The sequence below is a fragment of the Hemiscyllium ocellatum genome, chromosome 14 (genome assembly GCF_020745735.1).
Source record: "Hemiscyllium ocellatum isolate sHemOce1 chromosome 14, sHemOce1.pat.X.cur, whole genome shotgun sequence".
Lineage (NCBI taxonomy): Eukaryota > Metazoa > Chordata > Chondrichthyes > Orectolobiformes > Hemiscylliidae > Hemiscyllium > Hemiscyllium ocellatum.
Window position 1 is genome coordinate 52,152,637 of NC_083414.1, and position 16,359 is coordinate 52,168,995.

Here is a 16,359-nt window from a genome sequence, read left to right on the forward strand (position 1 = left end):
ATCAGCAGAAACATGTTTCCTGCTGCCAGAGTGTCCAATCCTTTCATAATCTTATATGTCTCAATCAGACCCCCTCTCACTCTTCTAAACTCAAGGGTATACAAGTCCAGGCACTTCAGTCTTTCAGTGTAAGGTAATCCGTCCATTCCAGGAATTGACCTCGTGAACCTACGCTGCACTCCCTCAATAGCCAGAATATCTTTCCTCAAATTTGGAGACCAGAACTACCCTACACAGTACTCCAGGTGTGGTCTCACCAGGACCCTGTACAGCTGCAGAGGCACCTCTTTGCTTCTGTACTCAATCCCTCTTGAAGGCCAGCATGCTATTAGCCTTCTTCACTACCTGCTGTACCTGCATGCTCGCCTTCATTGACTGGTGTACAAGAACACCCAGATCTCTCTGTATGCCCCTTTACCTAAATTAATTCCATTGAGGTAGTAATCTGCCTTCATGTTCTTGCCACCAAAGTGGATTATCCACATTAAACTGCATCTGCCATGCATCTGCCCACTCACCTAACTTGTCCAGGTCACCCTGTAATCTCCTAACATCCTCATCACATTTCACCCTGCCACCCAGCTTTGTATCATCAGCAAATTTGCTAATGTTATTACTAATACCATCTTCTATATCATTAACATATATTGTAAAAAGCCGCGGTCCCAGCACGGATCCCTATGGTACCTCACTGGTCACTGCCTGCCATTCTGAAATGGAGCCGTTTATCACTACCCTTTGTTTCCTATCAGCCAACCAATTTTCAATCCAATCTAGTACTTTGCCCCCAATACCATGCGCCCTAAGTTTACTCACTAACCTCCTATGTGGAACTTTATTAAAAGCTTTCTGAAAGTCCAGGTACACTACATCTACTGGATCTCCCTCATCCATCTTCAGAGTTACATCCTCAAAAAATTCAAGAAGATTCGTCAAGCACGATTTCCCCTTCATAAATTCATGCTGACTCTGTCCTATCCTGTTACTACTATCCAGATGTGCCGTAATCTCATCCTTTGTAATAGACTCCAGCATCTTTCCCACCACTGAGGTCAGACTAACTGGTCTATAATTTCTCTCTCCCACCTTTCTTAAAAAGTGGTATAACATTAGCCACTCTCCAATCCTCAGGAACCGATCCCGAATCTATCAAATTCTGGAAAATAATCACCAAGGCATCCACGATTTCCCGAGCCACCTCCTTCAGTACCCTGGGATGTAGACCATCAGGCCCGGGAGACTTATCAATCTTCAGACCTAACAGTCTCTCCAACACCAAATCCTGGCAAATACAGATTCCCTTAAGTTCAGGTCCTTCAGTCACTGTTACCACAGGGAGATTGCTCGTGTCTTCCCCAGTGAACACAGATCTGAAGTACCCATTTAATTCTTCTGCCATTTCTTTGTTCCCCGTAATATATTCCCCTGTTTCTGTCTTCAAGGGCCCAATTTTAGTCCTAGCCATTTTTTTGCCTTGCACATACTTGAAAAAGCTTTTACTATCCTCCTTTATATTATTGGCCAGTTTACCTTCGTACCTCATTTTTCCTCTGCGTATTTCCTTCTTAGTAATCCTCTTTTGTTCTTTAAAAGCTTCCCAGTCCTCTGTTTTCCCACTTATCTTTGCTATGTTATACTTTTTCTCTTTTAACTTTATATGCTTCTTAACTTCCCTCGTCAGCCACGGCCGCCCATGCCTCCTCCTGGGATCTTTCTTCCTTTTAGGAATGAACTGATCCTGCAACTTCAGCATTATACACAGAAATATCCGCCATTGTTCCACCACGGTCATCCCTGCTAAGGTATTGCACCATTGAACTTTGGCCAGCTCCTCCCTCATAGCTCCATAGTTCCTTTTATTTAACAGAAGTACTGTCACTTCCGACTGTACCCTCTCTCTCTCAAATTGCAGATTGAAACCTAATGTATTATGGTCACTACTTCTCAATGGCTCATTCACTTCGAGGTCTCTGACCAATTCTGGTTCATTACACAATAATAGATCCAGAATTGCCTTCTCCCTGGTCGGCTCAAGCACCAGCTGCTCTAAGAATCCATCTCTGAGGCACTCCACAAAGTCTCTTTCTTGAGGTCCAATACCATCCTGATTCTCCCAGTCTACCTGCATGTTAAAATCCCCCATAACAACTGTAGTAACAATTTCAGCTCCTGATTCAACTTACATCCGACATCCAGACTACTGTTTGGGGGCTGTAGATGACTCCCAAGAGGGTCTTTTTACCCTTAATATTTCGCAGCTCTATCCATACTGACTCTACATCCCCTGACTCTAGGTCCCCCTGCGCAAAGGACTGAATATCCTCCCTTACCAACAAGGCCACTCCACCCCCTCTGCCCGTCAGTCTGTCCTTACGATAGCACATGTAGCCTTGAATATTCATTTCCCAGGCCCTGTCCACTTGAAGCCACGTCTCAGGTATCCCCACAATACCGTATCTGCCAATTTCCAAAAGAGCCTCAAGCTCATCCATCTTATTTCTAATGCTTCGTGCGTTCATATACAGTATTTTTAATTTGTTACTGCTCTCACCCTTCCCATCAATCCCTATTTCACTCAACCTTACAGCATGATCCCTTTCCGAATTTTCTGCCTCATTGATACAGTTGTCTTTCTTGACTTCTCTTGTTCTAACTTTCCCTTCAATTTCCTTTTTATACATCCAGTTTGTCCCCTCCCCCCGGCTACTTAGTTTAAATGCAGCGGTGTTGCAGTAGAAAACCTGCCTGCCAGAATGCTGGTCTCTAACCTATTAAGTTGCAAACAGTCTCTCTTGTAGAATTTATGTTTACCACAAAATATATCCCAGTGATTCAAGAACTTAAATCCTTGCTTCCTGCAACAGTTCTCCAACCACACGTTCAAGTCCATTATCTCCCTGTTTCTGGCCTCACCAGCCCGAGGAACTGGAAGCAAACCGGAGATACCCACCTTGGATGTCCTGCTTTTCAGCCTTCTTCCTAGTTCTCTGAAGCCCAGCTGTAGTATGTGCCTCCTCTTCTTCCCAACATCATTTGTGCTGACATGTACCACCACCTCTGGCTCTTCACCCTCGTCCTTGAGGATTTCCTGCACTCTGTCCGCGATGTCTTTCATCCTGGCACCAGGAAGGCAACACACCATCCGTCTGCTGCCACAAAAACCCCGATCAGTTCCTCTCACGATGGAGTCCCCTATTACCACGGCTCTGTGCGATGTCCAACTCTTCCGCTCTGCCTCTGCGCCAACTTTTGATTGACAGACATGGCCGCCTCGCGGACTGGCAGTGTCATCAGTCTCTACTGTTTCCAAAAGCTTCAAAGTGTTCCTGACAGGTACTTCACCCGGGGTCGCTTGCACCTGTCTCCGCTCTGCCTTCCTCATCATCCGCTCTCTTCTGCTCTCTTCTGGCATGATTGGTGTAATAACCTCGCTGAAGGTCTTGTCCAGAAAGATCTCGTTCTCTCAGATGAGCCTAAGGTCCTCGAGTTCTTTCATCAGCGCTACAATATGCTTGGTCAATAGCTGAATGTGCACACACTTTCCACACATATACGAGCCAGACACACCAGAGTCATTGACCTCCCACATCAAGCATGTAGCGCACTGAACTAGCTTGGCAGTCATGTCTTCACCCTCTTCAACTGTGGCGTAATCACTTCACTCAACCTCCATATCCAAGACTCCTGAGCTGAAGCCTCACTCTTGGATTAAAAACTTTCTTAGACCTTCTTTTTGTAGCAAGTCTGTGGACTCTTAATTTAGGTTAGAGGAGGAGGGAGGGAGGGAGACCCTACTTTGTAGGACCTGGGGTTTAGAACACACCCACTCTAATAGCAATCACTTACCTTTCCGACTGGCTTTGCGCTCTGCCTGAACTTCCGCCCAGCTCCCGCCGCTCTCTGCTGTGAAAAGCAATTTCTTCAGCCAGAGAGTGGTGAATCTGCAGAAGTCATTGCCACAGAATACTGTGGAGGCGAAGTCAAGGAATGTAATAAAGACAGAGCTAGATGGATTCTTGATTAGTAAGTGAATCAAGGATTACAGGGATAAGACAGGAGATTGAGTTTGAGAAACTTATCAGACAAGATCGAAAGGTGGAATTGATTTGGTCAGTTAAATGGTCTAATTGTGCTCCAATATCTAATTACAATTTGAATCAATCTGCAACAATTTCAAGATGCCTTCTTCAGAATGTGTTCTCAGAAAGTACAATAAACTGCAAGATGTCTTGGCTTGCTTTGGAACCAGCAAATGCTTCCAGTGACTGTATATTATTGAAGATGCAACCAAAACTAAACTATGAAGAACTGGGTAACAGTAATCACTGACAAAGTAGCCTCTGAGCATTAAGGTTTCAATTGCACAATTGAGCATATTTACTTGCAGCCCCTTGAACCAATGGTCTATATGTTATGGATTCAACTGATTTTGTTTTGACAAATAGCATTAGATTTAGGATGAGCTCTCTGGGCTTGAACTGATAGCCAAATCAATGTATGTATATGTATTGCAGCCTAAATCCTGAAACAATGTTCATAGCATGGCAATGCTTTTTAAGATATAGCCTTAGCCCATTTGAGATTGTGGTTAAACATATACATATGAGTTCTTTGACACACTCTGGCATTCATTATCTTGCTGTCCTCCAAATACTTTCAGAATTTGGAATTTTAATGCATTCAGCCTTTGACAATTTTTTTAGGTCACTAAGTCTCCAAATGTTCAATTTCAACAAATCCAATTTATATTGTAGTTTGCATTAAGATGAAATTTGCAGGGTTTTTTTTGTTTTGGTAATTCCAAGCAGCAGTTCTTTCTTCAAGAGCTCTTTGGAAAAGGAAGCTTGATTAAGAATAGGCTGAAGCTGAATCTTCACTTAAACCCTTTGGCTTGGGAGCACGTATATTTAGCCAACTTTGTGGGACATGGGACTTAAAAATGACATGATAGAATGCCACATTTGAGCATCTCGATGAGTGAAACCAAGGCAAGAGAATGATGATTGTTTTTAGCTAAATAATGCAGGTGATTGGTGAACAGGACTGGTGAGTATTTCAAGTCAAAGTAAGGTATTCAGTTTCTGTTCAGGTTTTCAATCTTTCTTTGTTGAAAAAGAACTTCTTACATACTTTATTGATACTGATGCATGAAAACTTGCAATCAAGTATGGAGAGTGAGGATTCACCAAGTATCAAATGTTATGATATTGAAGGCATATACTGTACCTTTAAGAGAGAGTGAAAGCTGTGTTGCACTAAGAGCTTGCAGGCACCTGTCAAGTGACTGACTAGCAGTCTCATTGTGTACTGGAAAATAGAAAATATGCAACATTTGGCTGTGAAACAAATACCTAAGTTTTGGTTGCTGTTTTTGCAATGATTCAAACTTAAACAATAAGTTTAACTTTTGCCCCAGGATAGTAAAACCCAATCAATTTTGAATTTGTTGTTTTGCCAACGTTGAACCAATGAGACGATCTGATGTTTAGCGTATAAAGAAGCAGACATTTTGAGCATGAGACAGAGAGAGACCAACTGCCATTGACACAGTAACTGTCAGCAAAACACTCTCTATTAACGGTACCCTCTTCATATGAAGCGCTTTTGTAGCAAAAGACTGAAGATGATGCAGAAAGATCTGCAGGCAGAGGACAACAGTCGCTGTGTCGTGTTGAAATTAAGTTCATGTAATTTTAATATGTAAGTTTAATATGTGTTTATTGGAACAGTATATTGTTATCGAGTTGCAGGCAGATAATAAGTAGTTAAGGGAAAGGGGACTTAGAGTTGTAAACAGTTGTTTAATGTTCACTTTTAGAGTTAAATAATAAAGCGATTTTTTTTAATACTGGAATTTGGGAGTTCTCTGTCATTCATACATTTACAGATTATGAGCTGAGGTGAACATTTTTGGATATTTGTGTTAATTAGCAGAAGAGTTTACCGCCATGTCATAACAGGAGAGCACGGATACTCGAATTATTACTTAACAACAAATAAAAGCTGATTAAAAATGCCAGGTTGAATGATATGTTGCAGCTCCAATGTGAGAGTCCTGTTGCAACTTCAGCTCAAGGATGTTGAGAAATTAGTTGGGGAGGAGCACAGACATTGTGACAAAATATCTCAGGGGATAGTTATCTGGACTATTAACTATGTGGAAAAGAGTAGGGCTTGCAGTATTGATGAGCAAACTGACCATAGTAAAGGAGCCAATCAAGTTATGGGAACAATACAGGAATGGAGGGGTAGTCATAGACCACAGGAAAAGTAGGGAAAAAGAAAGATGCTGTTCCTTGTGTGAGGTGCGAAAGGTGTCATGCCTACTGGTGCCAGGGTTCAGGAGATCTCCTTGGTGGAGAGGAACTGGGAGCAGGAAGAGAGGGATCCAATTATTGTCAACCATGATACTGCTAATCACATTAATAAGACTGGAAAGGAGGTTCTGCTGAATGATTTTGAACTGTTAGGAGTTTAAGTGAAAAACAGAAACTCAAAGGTAAAAGCTCAGAATTACTATCAGAACCATGGGCAGACAGGCACAAGGTAAATAAAGCAGATAAGCAGGAGGCTGGAAGAACACAGCATGCCAGGCAATATCAGGAAGTGAAGAGGTGATTCAGGTTTCAGGTGTAACCCTTCTTCAAGAATGGACATGGGGATAGGGAGAACTGCAGGAAAAGCATGGGTGGGGGAGAGTTTTAGTTGGAGCGAGGGGCAGAGTGGTGAGGTAGTGATAGTTGAACACAGATAGTGGGTACGACCAAGTTAGTCGATGGAAGGAATGAATCCAGTTGTTGGCTAGAAGGAAGGGTCAGTCGGTGGAATGAAAAGGAGGAGGAGAGGCTGGAAAGTGAGTCAGGGATTGGAAAGAGAGATTGTTTGAAATTGGAGAATTCAATATTGAGTTCTCTGGGCTGTAGACTGTCCAGGTGGAAGGTGAGGTGTTGTTCCTCCAATTTGCGGGCTGATTCACTGTGGTAATGGAGGAGATGAAGGATGGACATGTCGGAAAGGGAATGGGAAGGGGAACTGAAGTGGATGGTGACTGGGAGGTCAGGTCAGCCCTTGCGGGCCCAACTGAGATACTCGGCAGAATGTTAGGTTATGTTTGGTCTCACCTATGTCGAAAGACCAAATCTTCTTGTCTCTGCTGGATTCTAGCATCTGCAGTTTTTTTGTCTCTAGCTTGGTAAATAAAATCAAGGAGTTAAATGCATGGCTCAAAGATGTGTGTGGGAGAAATGGATTTCAGTTCATGATACACTGACACCAGTGCTGGGCAGGGTACATTAGATTCCCTACAGTGTGGAAACAGGCCCTTCGGCTCAACAAGTCCACACCAACCCTCAGAAGATAACCCACCCAGACCCATTTCCCCCTGACTAATGCACCTAATATTATGGGCAATTTAACATGGCCAATTCACCTGACCTGCACATCTTTGGACTATGGGAGGAAACCGGAGCACCCGGAGGAAACCCACGCAGACACGGGGAGAACGTGCAAACACCACACAGACAGTTGCCCAAGGATGGAATCAAACCTGGGACCCTGGTGCTGTGAGGCAGCAGTGCTAACCACTGAGCCACTGTACCGCCCCTGTAGAAAGGAACAGTTCCAGTGGAGCTTTACTTGAACAGTCTAGGACCATTTCCCAGGTGAATCGAATAACCAGGGTTGTCGGGAGAGCTTTAAAATAATTAGAGGTTTGGTTCTGGAAGTGGGGATACATCGGCTCACAAAGAGAAAAGTATGATAGAATTGCAGTGCAGTTACTTAGGTAATAAAACCCGTGTGGGACAGGAAGGGGATAGAGGGTGAAATCATCAAAAACAAAAGTAAATGGGGTCAAAGGGGCAAGGTAGCTTTGGCAGATGTAGCCATGAGTAAAAATTGATAAGCTGTGTCAGGACAGTTTCTGGAACAATGTTATGGATGAAACCAAACCATTGGATCTGGTAACGCATGATAAGGCATTTTCAGTAACTCATTTCAGAATAAAAAAAATTCCCGAGGGGACAGTTACAATAAAATGGCACAATTTAGTATTCAGTTTGAGTGCGAAACTTAAATAAGGATAATTATGTAGGATTGAGGACAGAGTTAACAGGTGGAGTGTAGGAAAATAGAGTTTAGCAGAAAAAGATGACAATTGTAGATGTTCATGAAAACAGTTCATGACTTGCAGCCCAGTGAGGAAGGAAGATTCTTGCAAGAAGATCAACCAACCAAGATGACAAAAGGAGTGAAATATCTGATCAAATTGAAAGAAAAGTGTAAAATCTAACGAAGAGTAGTGGCTAGTCAGAGGATTGGTAAAATTTTAAAAGCTAACAAAATCCAAAAATCAAGATGATAAACTTTGTGAGTAAACCTGCAAGTGATATCAAGATGGAGAGCAAGAGCCTATTAAAGGGAACTTAGAGGGTGAAGTGAATGTACACCACTCTGAGAATGAAGCTGAGGAAATGATATTACAAGATAATGAAATGGAAGAGGAATTGAATAAATATTTTGCATTAGTCTTCATGGTATATATCACAAATAGTATGAGACATTCCTGATTAATCACAGGTTCGAAAAAGGAGTGATTTAAATGAATACCTTTCACTCGGGGAAAATATTGAGGAAACTAATGTGGTCAGAGTGACAAGAGGATTTCTGTCCTGCAATATTCAAGCAAGTAACTATTCAGAGACGGGATGGACTAGTATTCATTGTCCAAGAATTGAAGATTCTGGAAAAGTCCTGGACGACTGGAAAACTGCCAGTGTAACTTGTTTATTCAAAAAGGGAGAGAGAGAAAAAAAACGCTTACTATAAGCCAGCTAGCTTACAATTTGTCACAGAAAACATTAGAGTCTATTTTAAAAGATATAACAACAGAACCCTTAGAAACAAATACGATAATCAAGTAGTCAGTATGGCTTCCTGAAGGGGAACTCATGCCTGACAAATTTACTTGAACTCTTGGATGATATAACGAGCAGGATAAATAAGGAAGAATGAGTAGCATATTGCATGGATAGAGTACATTGGCTCACTGACAAAAGGGAGAGTTGGGATAAAAGGGAGAGTTTCAGGATGGCAACAAGTAACCGGCAAAGTTTCACAAGGATCAGCGCTGGGTCAACAATTTGTTACAACACACTAATTACAAGGTTAAGGGAGCTAGCATTCTCCTAGCCTGTCCAAGTCTTTCTGCAGCTCCCCACCTCCTGAGCATTACTTGTCTGTCACCCACCTTTATGTCATTTGCAATAATACCCTCAATTCCTCAACAATTCCTCTGTCCAGATCGTTAATGTATAACATGAATAATTGTGGTCCCAACACAGACCTCTGTGGAACTCTGCATCACCAGCTGCCATCCGGAAAAGGACCTACTCTCTTGAACCCTTCTCTCTGCTTTCAGCCAGTTTAGTTGTTTTCATGAAGCAATCACAAAATGTTATGATCCAAGTTCAGCAGGCAATAGGGAAGACAAATGGACTGGTGGTCTTTATTTCAAAGGGAACGATATATAAAAATAAGAAAACCTTGCTGAAACTATACAAGGAATGAGTTGGACCACAACTAGATTATTGTGCATAGTATTGGCCTCCTTCTCTGAAAGTCCAGAGAAGTTACATTTGGTTGATTCTGGGTATGAGAAAATTATCCAATCAAGATTGGTTGATTAGGCTGTGCTTGTACTTATGGGAGCTCAGAATACTGAAAGACAACCTTATTGAAACCTAGAAAAATTTTAGAGGACTTGATTGCATGGATGTGTGGAAAGGTTGTTTCCTATTGGAGGAGAGTCTAAGACCAGGGGCATAATCTCAGAGTAAGGGGTCACTCACTAAGATAAAAATGAGAAGGAATTTTGTCTTTCTGAGGATGAAGAATTCATGGGTCTCTGTCCCAGAATTCATGGATCTCTGCCCCAACTCAAGACTGAATTGCTTAGAATATTCAAGGCTGAAATAGGCAGAATTTTAAACAATAAGAGAATTAAGGGTTATGGGAAACAGAAGGGAAAGTAGAGTTGAGGATTGTCAGATCTGCCTTGATCTCACCGAATGGTGGAAGAGATTCGTTAGGCTGAATGGCTACTTCTGCTCAAACATCCTATTGTCATTCACAGAGCATCCAAAATTACTCACTCATCAAACTCACATACTGAGAGCAAAGTCTAAAATCTATTTAAAATGCCCTTTGGATGATTCAAGACAAAATTTGTCTGAAAATGACGCAGTGAAGGAATTCTATTGTTTGCATTGAAAATTGATGATTTCTTTTGTCACATGCTTTTCTTGATGCCCTCATACTTGTCAAATTGAGGGAAGGTTTTCGTGGACTTTATATTCTGTATATTATGCAGGAGATATGATTTTTCTGCAGATCTTGAAGCAAATGATCTGCTTGTCACAGCCTTTATTTTTTATTGATATTTTGAAGCCTGTTGCAGTCTTTGTACATTGTCATTTGCTGAGGATTTTAAACGAATATAAAATATAGAGAAATACCTCCTGAGTTCAGCTGAAGCCCAAGGAAATATTTCATTAGTTTAATTAATTTATTTTATTCATTCTTAGGGCGTGGGCATCACTGGCCCAGCCAGCATGTGTAACCCATCCTTAACTACCCAGAGAGTCAACCACATCGCTTTGGGTCTCAGGTCCCATGTAGGCTAGACCAGTTAAGGACAGTAGTTTCCTTCCCTTTCAGACATTAGTGAATCAGACTTTTTTTTTTCTGACAATCGACTTGGCTTCCTATTCTCAATTCCACATTTTAAGTAAATTCAAATTCCACCACCAATTCCACCATAAGCTAAAAATCCAAGTCGCCAAAATCTCCCTTTAATTCATTTACCTAATTAGTGGCATGGGTCATTTGGTAATGGTTTGTAAGAAGAAAAGTTGTTCCCTATTTTGTGGCGCTGTTGAGTCCTCAGAGAATCTCAATGCTTGTTGCAGAAGATTGTTTTGGCTGTGTAATTTGCTCTTGGTCTTTTGATTGAGCATCAGCCGTTGTGCAGGTCACAGGAGCTCATTGTACATGTGGCATTTTGGCTCTTGTTTGTCAGATTAGGTGAGATAAGATTTATCAGCAGATTTTGGTTTCATGTACTCCTGGTTCATCTTCCACATTGCAATCTCCAAAACTGTATTGTCAACAGCTTAACTCACAGCAAGTCTCATTTCTATTTCACCCTTTGCTTTTAAATTCTCTTTCTTTTGTTCAAGTCCCTTCAAGGTATCCAATGACCCAGCTCTGTACTCTTCTCCAGTTATAACACACTGTGATACTTAAGCTCAACTAATTCAACTCTCTTGTACATCTCCAATCTTAATTGGTCCATCATTGGTATTTAAGCCCTCAGTTGCCTGGGCCCCAAGCCCTGGAATACTCTTTCTGCACCACTCTGTTTCTCTATCTTGTTTTCATCCTTGAAGCCACTGCTTCAAAGATACCTCTTTGACCAAGTTTTGGTCAACTGACCCAATATCTCTTTTGACTCAGTGTCATATTTTGTTTAACAACAGTCCAGCCAAATTGTTTCAATTTAGGATCCCGGTAACTGAATGAGTACTGTACCACTCCAAATTGTGTATGTTGAAAACACATTCACTGCTTTTTTTACCCAATGTCAGTCCCCTGCATGCCACCATTCATTTTCTGCAGAGAAAGTGCCTAGAAACACAGGCAAATATTTGTTTTGTAAAGATATGTTCCTTCAAATTCAAAACAAAATTCACACACAAAACAAAAAAAAAGTAGGGGAGAGCACTGCTGAAGAAAGTCTATGTTGACAAAAGGAAGATGAATGAGACAAAACCTTTGACTCATTGTTTCCAACTTGACAGTTTCAATAACCATAGACAGTATACCCAGGCCATTTTCTACTGAAGCCAGAGCATTAAATCAGAGTTGCATACAAATTTCTTTCAACACATTCAGTGGATAATTAAGACGATTTCTACATATTCAGTGCACAACATTATTATAAACTGTTTCTGAGCTGAAGCATATGTTATTTTAATCTTCTCCATAAAACATTGTATACTTTGATGTATGTTTGAGCATAAAGATAAGATTTAATTTTGATACTTTTAATATCATCAGCAAACATTGCCACACTTTCATAAACATATTCTACTGAATTATGAAACTCACCGTAAGAAACCAATTGTCCTCTTGCAGTGTTCTTGCCTCTTGAATTTTCAGCAGTGCATTCATATGTACCCGCGTCCTTCTGCTGAAAGCTTATGATTTCAAGAACACCATACGTTTTGTTCACTTTGACCTTGTCAGAGAAGGCGCTGCCAATTCTTCTCCAGCTAATAGTAGGAACTGGACTGAAATAGGACGGTTAAAAACAACTAATGAGCAGCAGGTAGAAGACAACAATTTTTGTTACTTTTTAACCAATTGGATGGAATTTGTATCAATCAAATATTTGCACTTTGATGGTCAACGAGATCATCGTATTTTCTCACTTCCAAATACACTGGAGGAAGTTGGGAATCTTTAGTCCCACTTCTGACATTGCCGTTCCCATTATATAGAAGTAGGATAATGGGATGCCTGTAACTTATATGTGAGAAATTTCCAGAGCAACCTTGCCATTTAAATGACAGGTTGCCTCCACTGAAACGGTTAGGTGAGAGCAGGTCTGTTCACAGAAAGTTAGTGGTCAGGGATCCTAAAGGGCATTATGGGGAAGTATTAGGTATCCTTTGGAACGGGTGTCATGCACTTTTTGGGACTGTTAAATGTGGAGGAGATTGTGTTGGAAACATGTATAAACCCTAGCAATTTTATAACTTGTCACGATCTGTCATGAACAGTCAAGAGCGTCTACAAACGGCAAAGTAAGTTTTGAAATCGAGAACCTTTTTCTCACTAGAGTGCATTCTGTTATATAGAACTGTAAGAGATGCAATTTGTTTGTTTTTGTTCTGTGGTTGTGCATTTACAATGAATTGGCTTGGTGGGTGAAGGTTTAAATGGAAGTGGGTTGCAATAAGCATGAATGGGGTATAAAGGACAATTGGGGATGGATAGAGAACATAATGCTTCATGGATGAGACATGACAAATGTGCAGGGATGTGGTGATGAAGAAGGGCAAGAGGGTTAAGGGCTGGAAGAATGGTTCACATTACACCCCTTTTTGAGAGCTAAAGCAGCTTTTGGATCTGGTCCTTAGTTTGGTGGAGGTAAGGTATCCTTTCAGATTGTGAAAAGGCAAGTTTGTGCATAAACACTGCATAAGCATCCAACAAAAAAAATGTAGCTGAAATTAATAAAAAGTTATTTAGTAAAAGTATAGCAGTTGTGTTGCATGACTAACTGACTGCTTCAACTATATGTTGAATGAAGATGACTGTGGACACAAGGGATTGAGCACAAATTTTATGTCTTCACTTTTAAATTTGCTGTCAATAAGACCCTTTTTGTCCCCCAGTTCTTGACATAACATGTCAGCATGGTCACCTCATTGGTTTCCTCATGGGTGCTTCAGGTGAGTTGGCCTGGAAACTGAAAGAAAAAAATGTGGCATCTAAGGAAAATCAGTTGATACATGCATATAAAGGATCAGTGTGATAATTGGGAGCAAAGAACATATGAATGAATATAGAAGCATAGGATGTCATGGTTAATGCCATCAACAAAGATTACTACTTTTTCATGAACATATTCCAATGAATTATGAAACTTACCATGAAGGAGAATGGGGAGTATGCAGAGTTGGAGATTGCTGAGCAGAATGGGTGTTTTATGTTTTAATCTTTTTCAACTTCCAACACAATACTGGAGTCCTAAGGCAGGCTTTCTATCCAGCACCCCTCGGGAACTCGCTGCCTCTTAGGCTTCTACTAGCCAGTCAACATTGCTGGCACTCACATGCATCCTTAATATAGTGTATCAATAAATTTCAGTCCTCATATTGTCAGATGTTTTGTGAAAATATTTTGTTATCTTTCAAAGCAAACTATCAATAATAAATATTACTGTTACATCCAAAATGTTCTCACGAAAATCTGAAAACCTACTTTCCCAGTGCAAAGCATTCCAGCTTCACTGTTGAACCTTTAGCTGCAAAGACTGTTTCTGGGAAACGAACTTCAATCTTTGGTTCATATTCACCCATCACTCCTGTTAAAACAAAACAGAAGCATCTTCATTCTTCACTGACTCCGGAATGCTCATTAAGTGTTAGATTTTTACTTGCATGGAAAGCAGCTTTTATGCATAATTAATTATAAGCACCAATACCAATACTGTGTTACACTCATTGCTTAATGATGCCTCGTCAATTGTTCAAGGTATCGCAAATAATTATCAAGAAGTCTAAAACTGAAATGTGAAGCAGATTGTATCATTCAATTAAATATCAATGTAAGCATATAATTGCAGCCCATCTTTGAGCATAGGCAATTTAACAAGAGCTTCATTCAGCCTGCAATTTTATTGTCAGCTTGTCTGGTCATTTCTCTCCATTTGTATTATAATTTCCATGTCACAAATCCACAGAACATTGTATGACATTTAAAATGCCAAATTGTGTTAGCAGTTTCACCTTTCATTTTCAGAATGTGTATATAAGGACATTAGTATTATCTTGAAAAAAAAGTACTAGAGACACCAATTACTTTCTGAAATGGCAGTAGCAGAAAATGAGTTTGGGAGAATGAAGTGTTCAATCAGTTGTAAAGGTTCTTAAGAGCCGCTGAAAATCAGAACAAATTAAATTATCAAAACTGCAGGATTCCTTATACTCTTCCCTCAAAAATTGCCTTTGAGCCACATTTGATGTGGTAACAACCTCATTTTTATTTTCTTTGTATGAATTATTCTATTATAATTTTGGTCTCTCAGCCCTTTTATTCCACAGTTTCTGGAACACAAACATGCATGGAATTGTGTATTATTGTGAATATTATCAGTCATACAGCAGGATATATGAGAAAAAAGGTAGTAATGTTATTTATCGTTTAAGGTTTTTGGCATGGATAAAGCTGGTTTGCTGCAAAATCCTTCATTAATCTAATGGAACATAATCTAGACAAACTGGTGTCTGAGTGAAAATAAATTCAGCTCCTTAATCCCAATACAACCAGATACTTAAGAAATGTTGCATTTCTTTTTAGATGACCAGGATAAACCAAATAGTTTTACACAAAAATATGGTGAATCTGTCCCCGCCTATTGGTCCATCTACATCTTGTGAATTGCTCTCGAAGCAGAATGCAAAATCAGGTGTGATTTGTGAACTCGTAACAGCAAAATATTGTAGATGCTGGACTTCTGAAATACAAGTACAAAATGCTATAAAACCTGAGCAGCTTAGCCAGCGCCTGGAGAGAAAAACAGAGTTAATGGTCTAGATTGCTGACCTGTCATCAGAACTAAAGGCTCATGTTCAACCAACATGAGGGGTCATCAGCCTAAAGTATTCACAGTTTTTCTCTCTCTCTGAAACACTGGCAGACCTGTTGACAATTTGCAAATTCTTTTGTTTAGCAGCACTCTTCCGAAAACTGGATTGGGTTTTCACTACATGCGAAATCATCATCTTCAAACCTTAATCAATCAGTGGAAAGAAAAAGTGGAAGAACTGAATATTATGCAAAATATTCTCCCCATGTAGGTGAAGTAAAATTTATCCTGCTTGTTTTCTGCAGACATTCTTATTCACTTTGTGCTTTAGTGTTGGGGATTCAGTATTTCACAGAAGAAATGTAGCTGTACAGTATTGGATGAAAACTTGTCATCCTGCTCAGCTTCATGACTGGCCAAGTTCTGTTTGTGTTTCCATCCAAAGCAGTTTATATTATTTAATAAACTCCACAGTTTTGAAGAAGTGTCATATTAAACTCAAAACATTGACACTGTTTCTCTCTCCACTGATGCTGTCAGACCTACTGATTACCTCGGCCCTTTCCATTTTTATTTTCCATTCTTGGACATCCTGGTTTGAAAATCCTGGAATACTCTTCCAAACACTGTTATTGGAGCACCAACAACAAATGACAGCGCCAATTCAAGAGCAGAGCCCATCTCAACCTTCTCTGATATAGGGCACGAATTCAGTCTTGCCAGTTTTGCAAAACATGTGTTTACAAACATGCAGACTTAAATGCCAATGACTTTTCATTGAAATTTTGACAAGCAGAAAACTAACCATAATGAAAAGCCATTATGCAAAATGTGTAAAAAAAAAAGCCATTATACCATAATTCCATAAGTCAAACTTGGGTGCAGATTTCATATATTTTTATATTTCTTAACATTATTACTGCTCTTCTAATCTTTTCCGCATGAGAAACACTTTGGCACAACATTTACTGACACCACACTCT

General features: G+C 40.2%; 1 protein-coding gene across 1 annotated transcript in view; it reads right to left on the bottom strand.

Annotated features, from left to right (window-relative positions):
- LOC132822149 (contactin-4-like) overlaps positions 1-16,359 on the bottom strand; it is a 1,303,479-nt gene that overhangs the window by 636,561 nt on the left and 650,559 nt on the right. Inside the window, exons 6-7 of the mRNA XM_060835221.1 lie at positions 14,050-14,152; positions 12,169-12,350 (exon numbers count right to left, since the gene is read on the bottom strand). Coding sequence (XP_060691204.1) covers positions 12,169-12,350; positions 14,050-14,152 — 285 coding nt within the window. The remainder of the gene's footprint in view (positions 1-12,168; positions 12,351-14,049; positions 14,153-16,359) is intronic.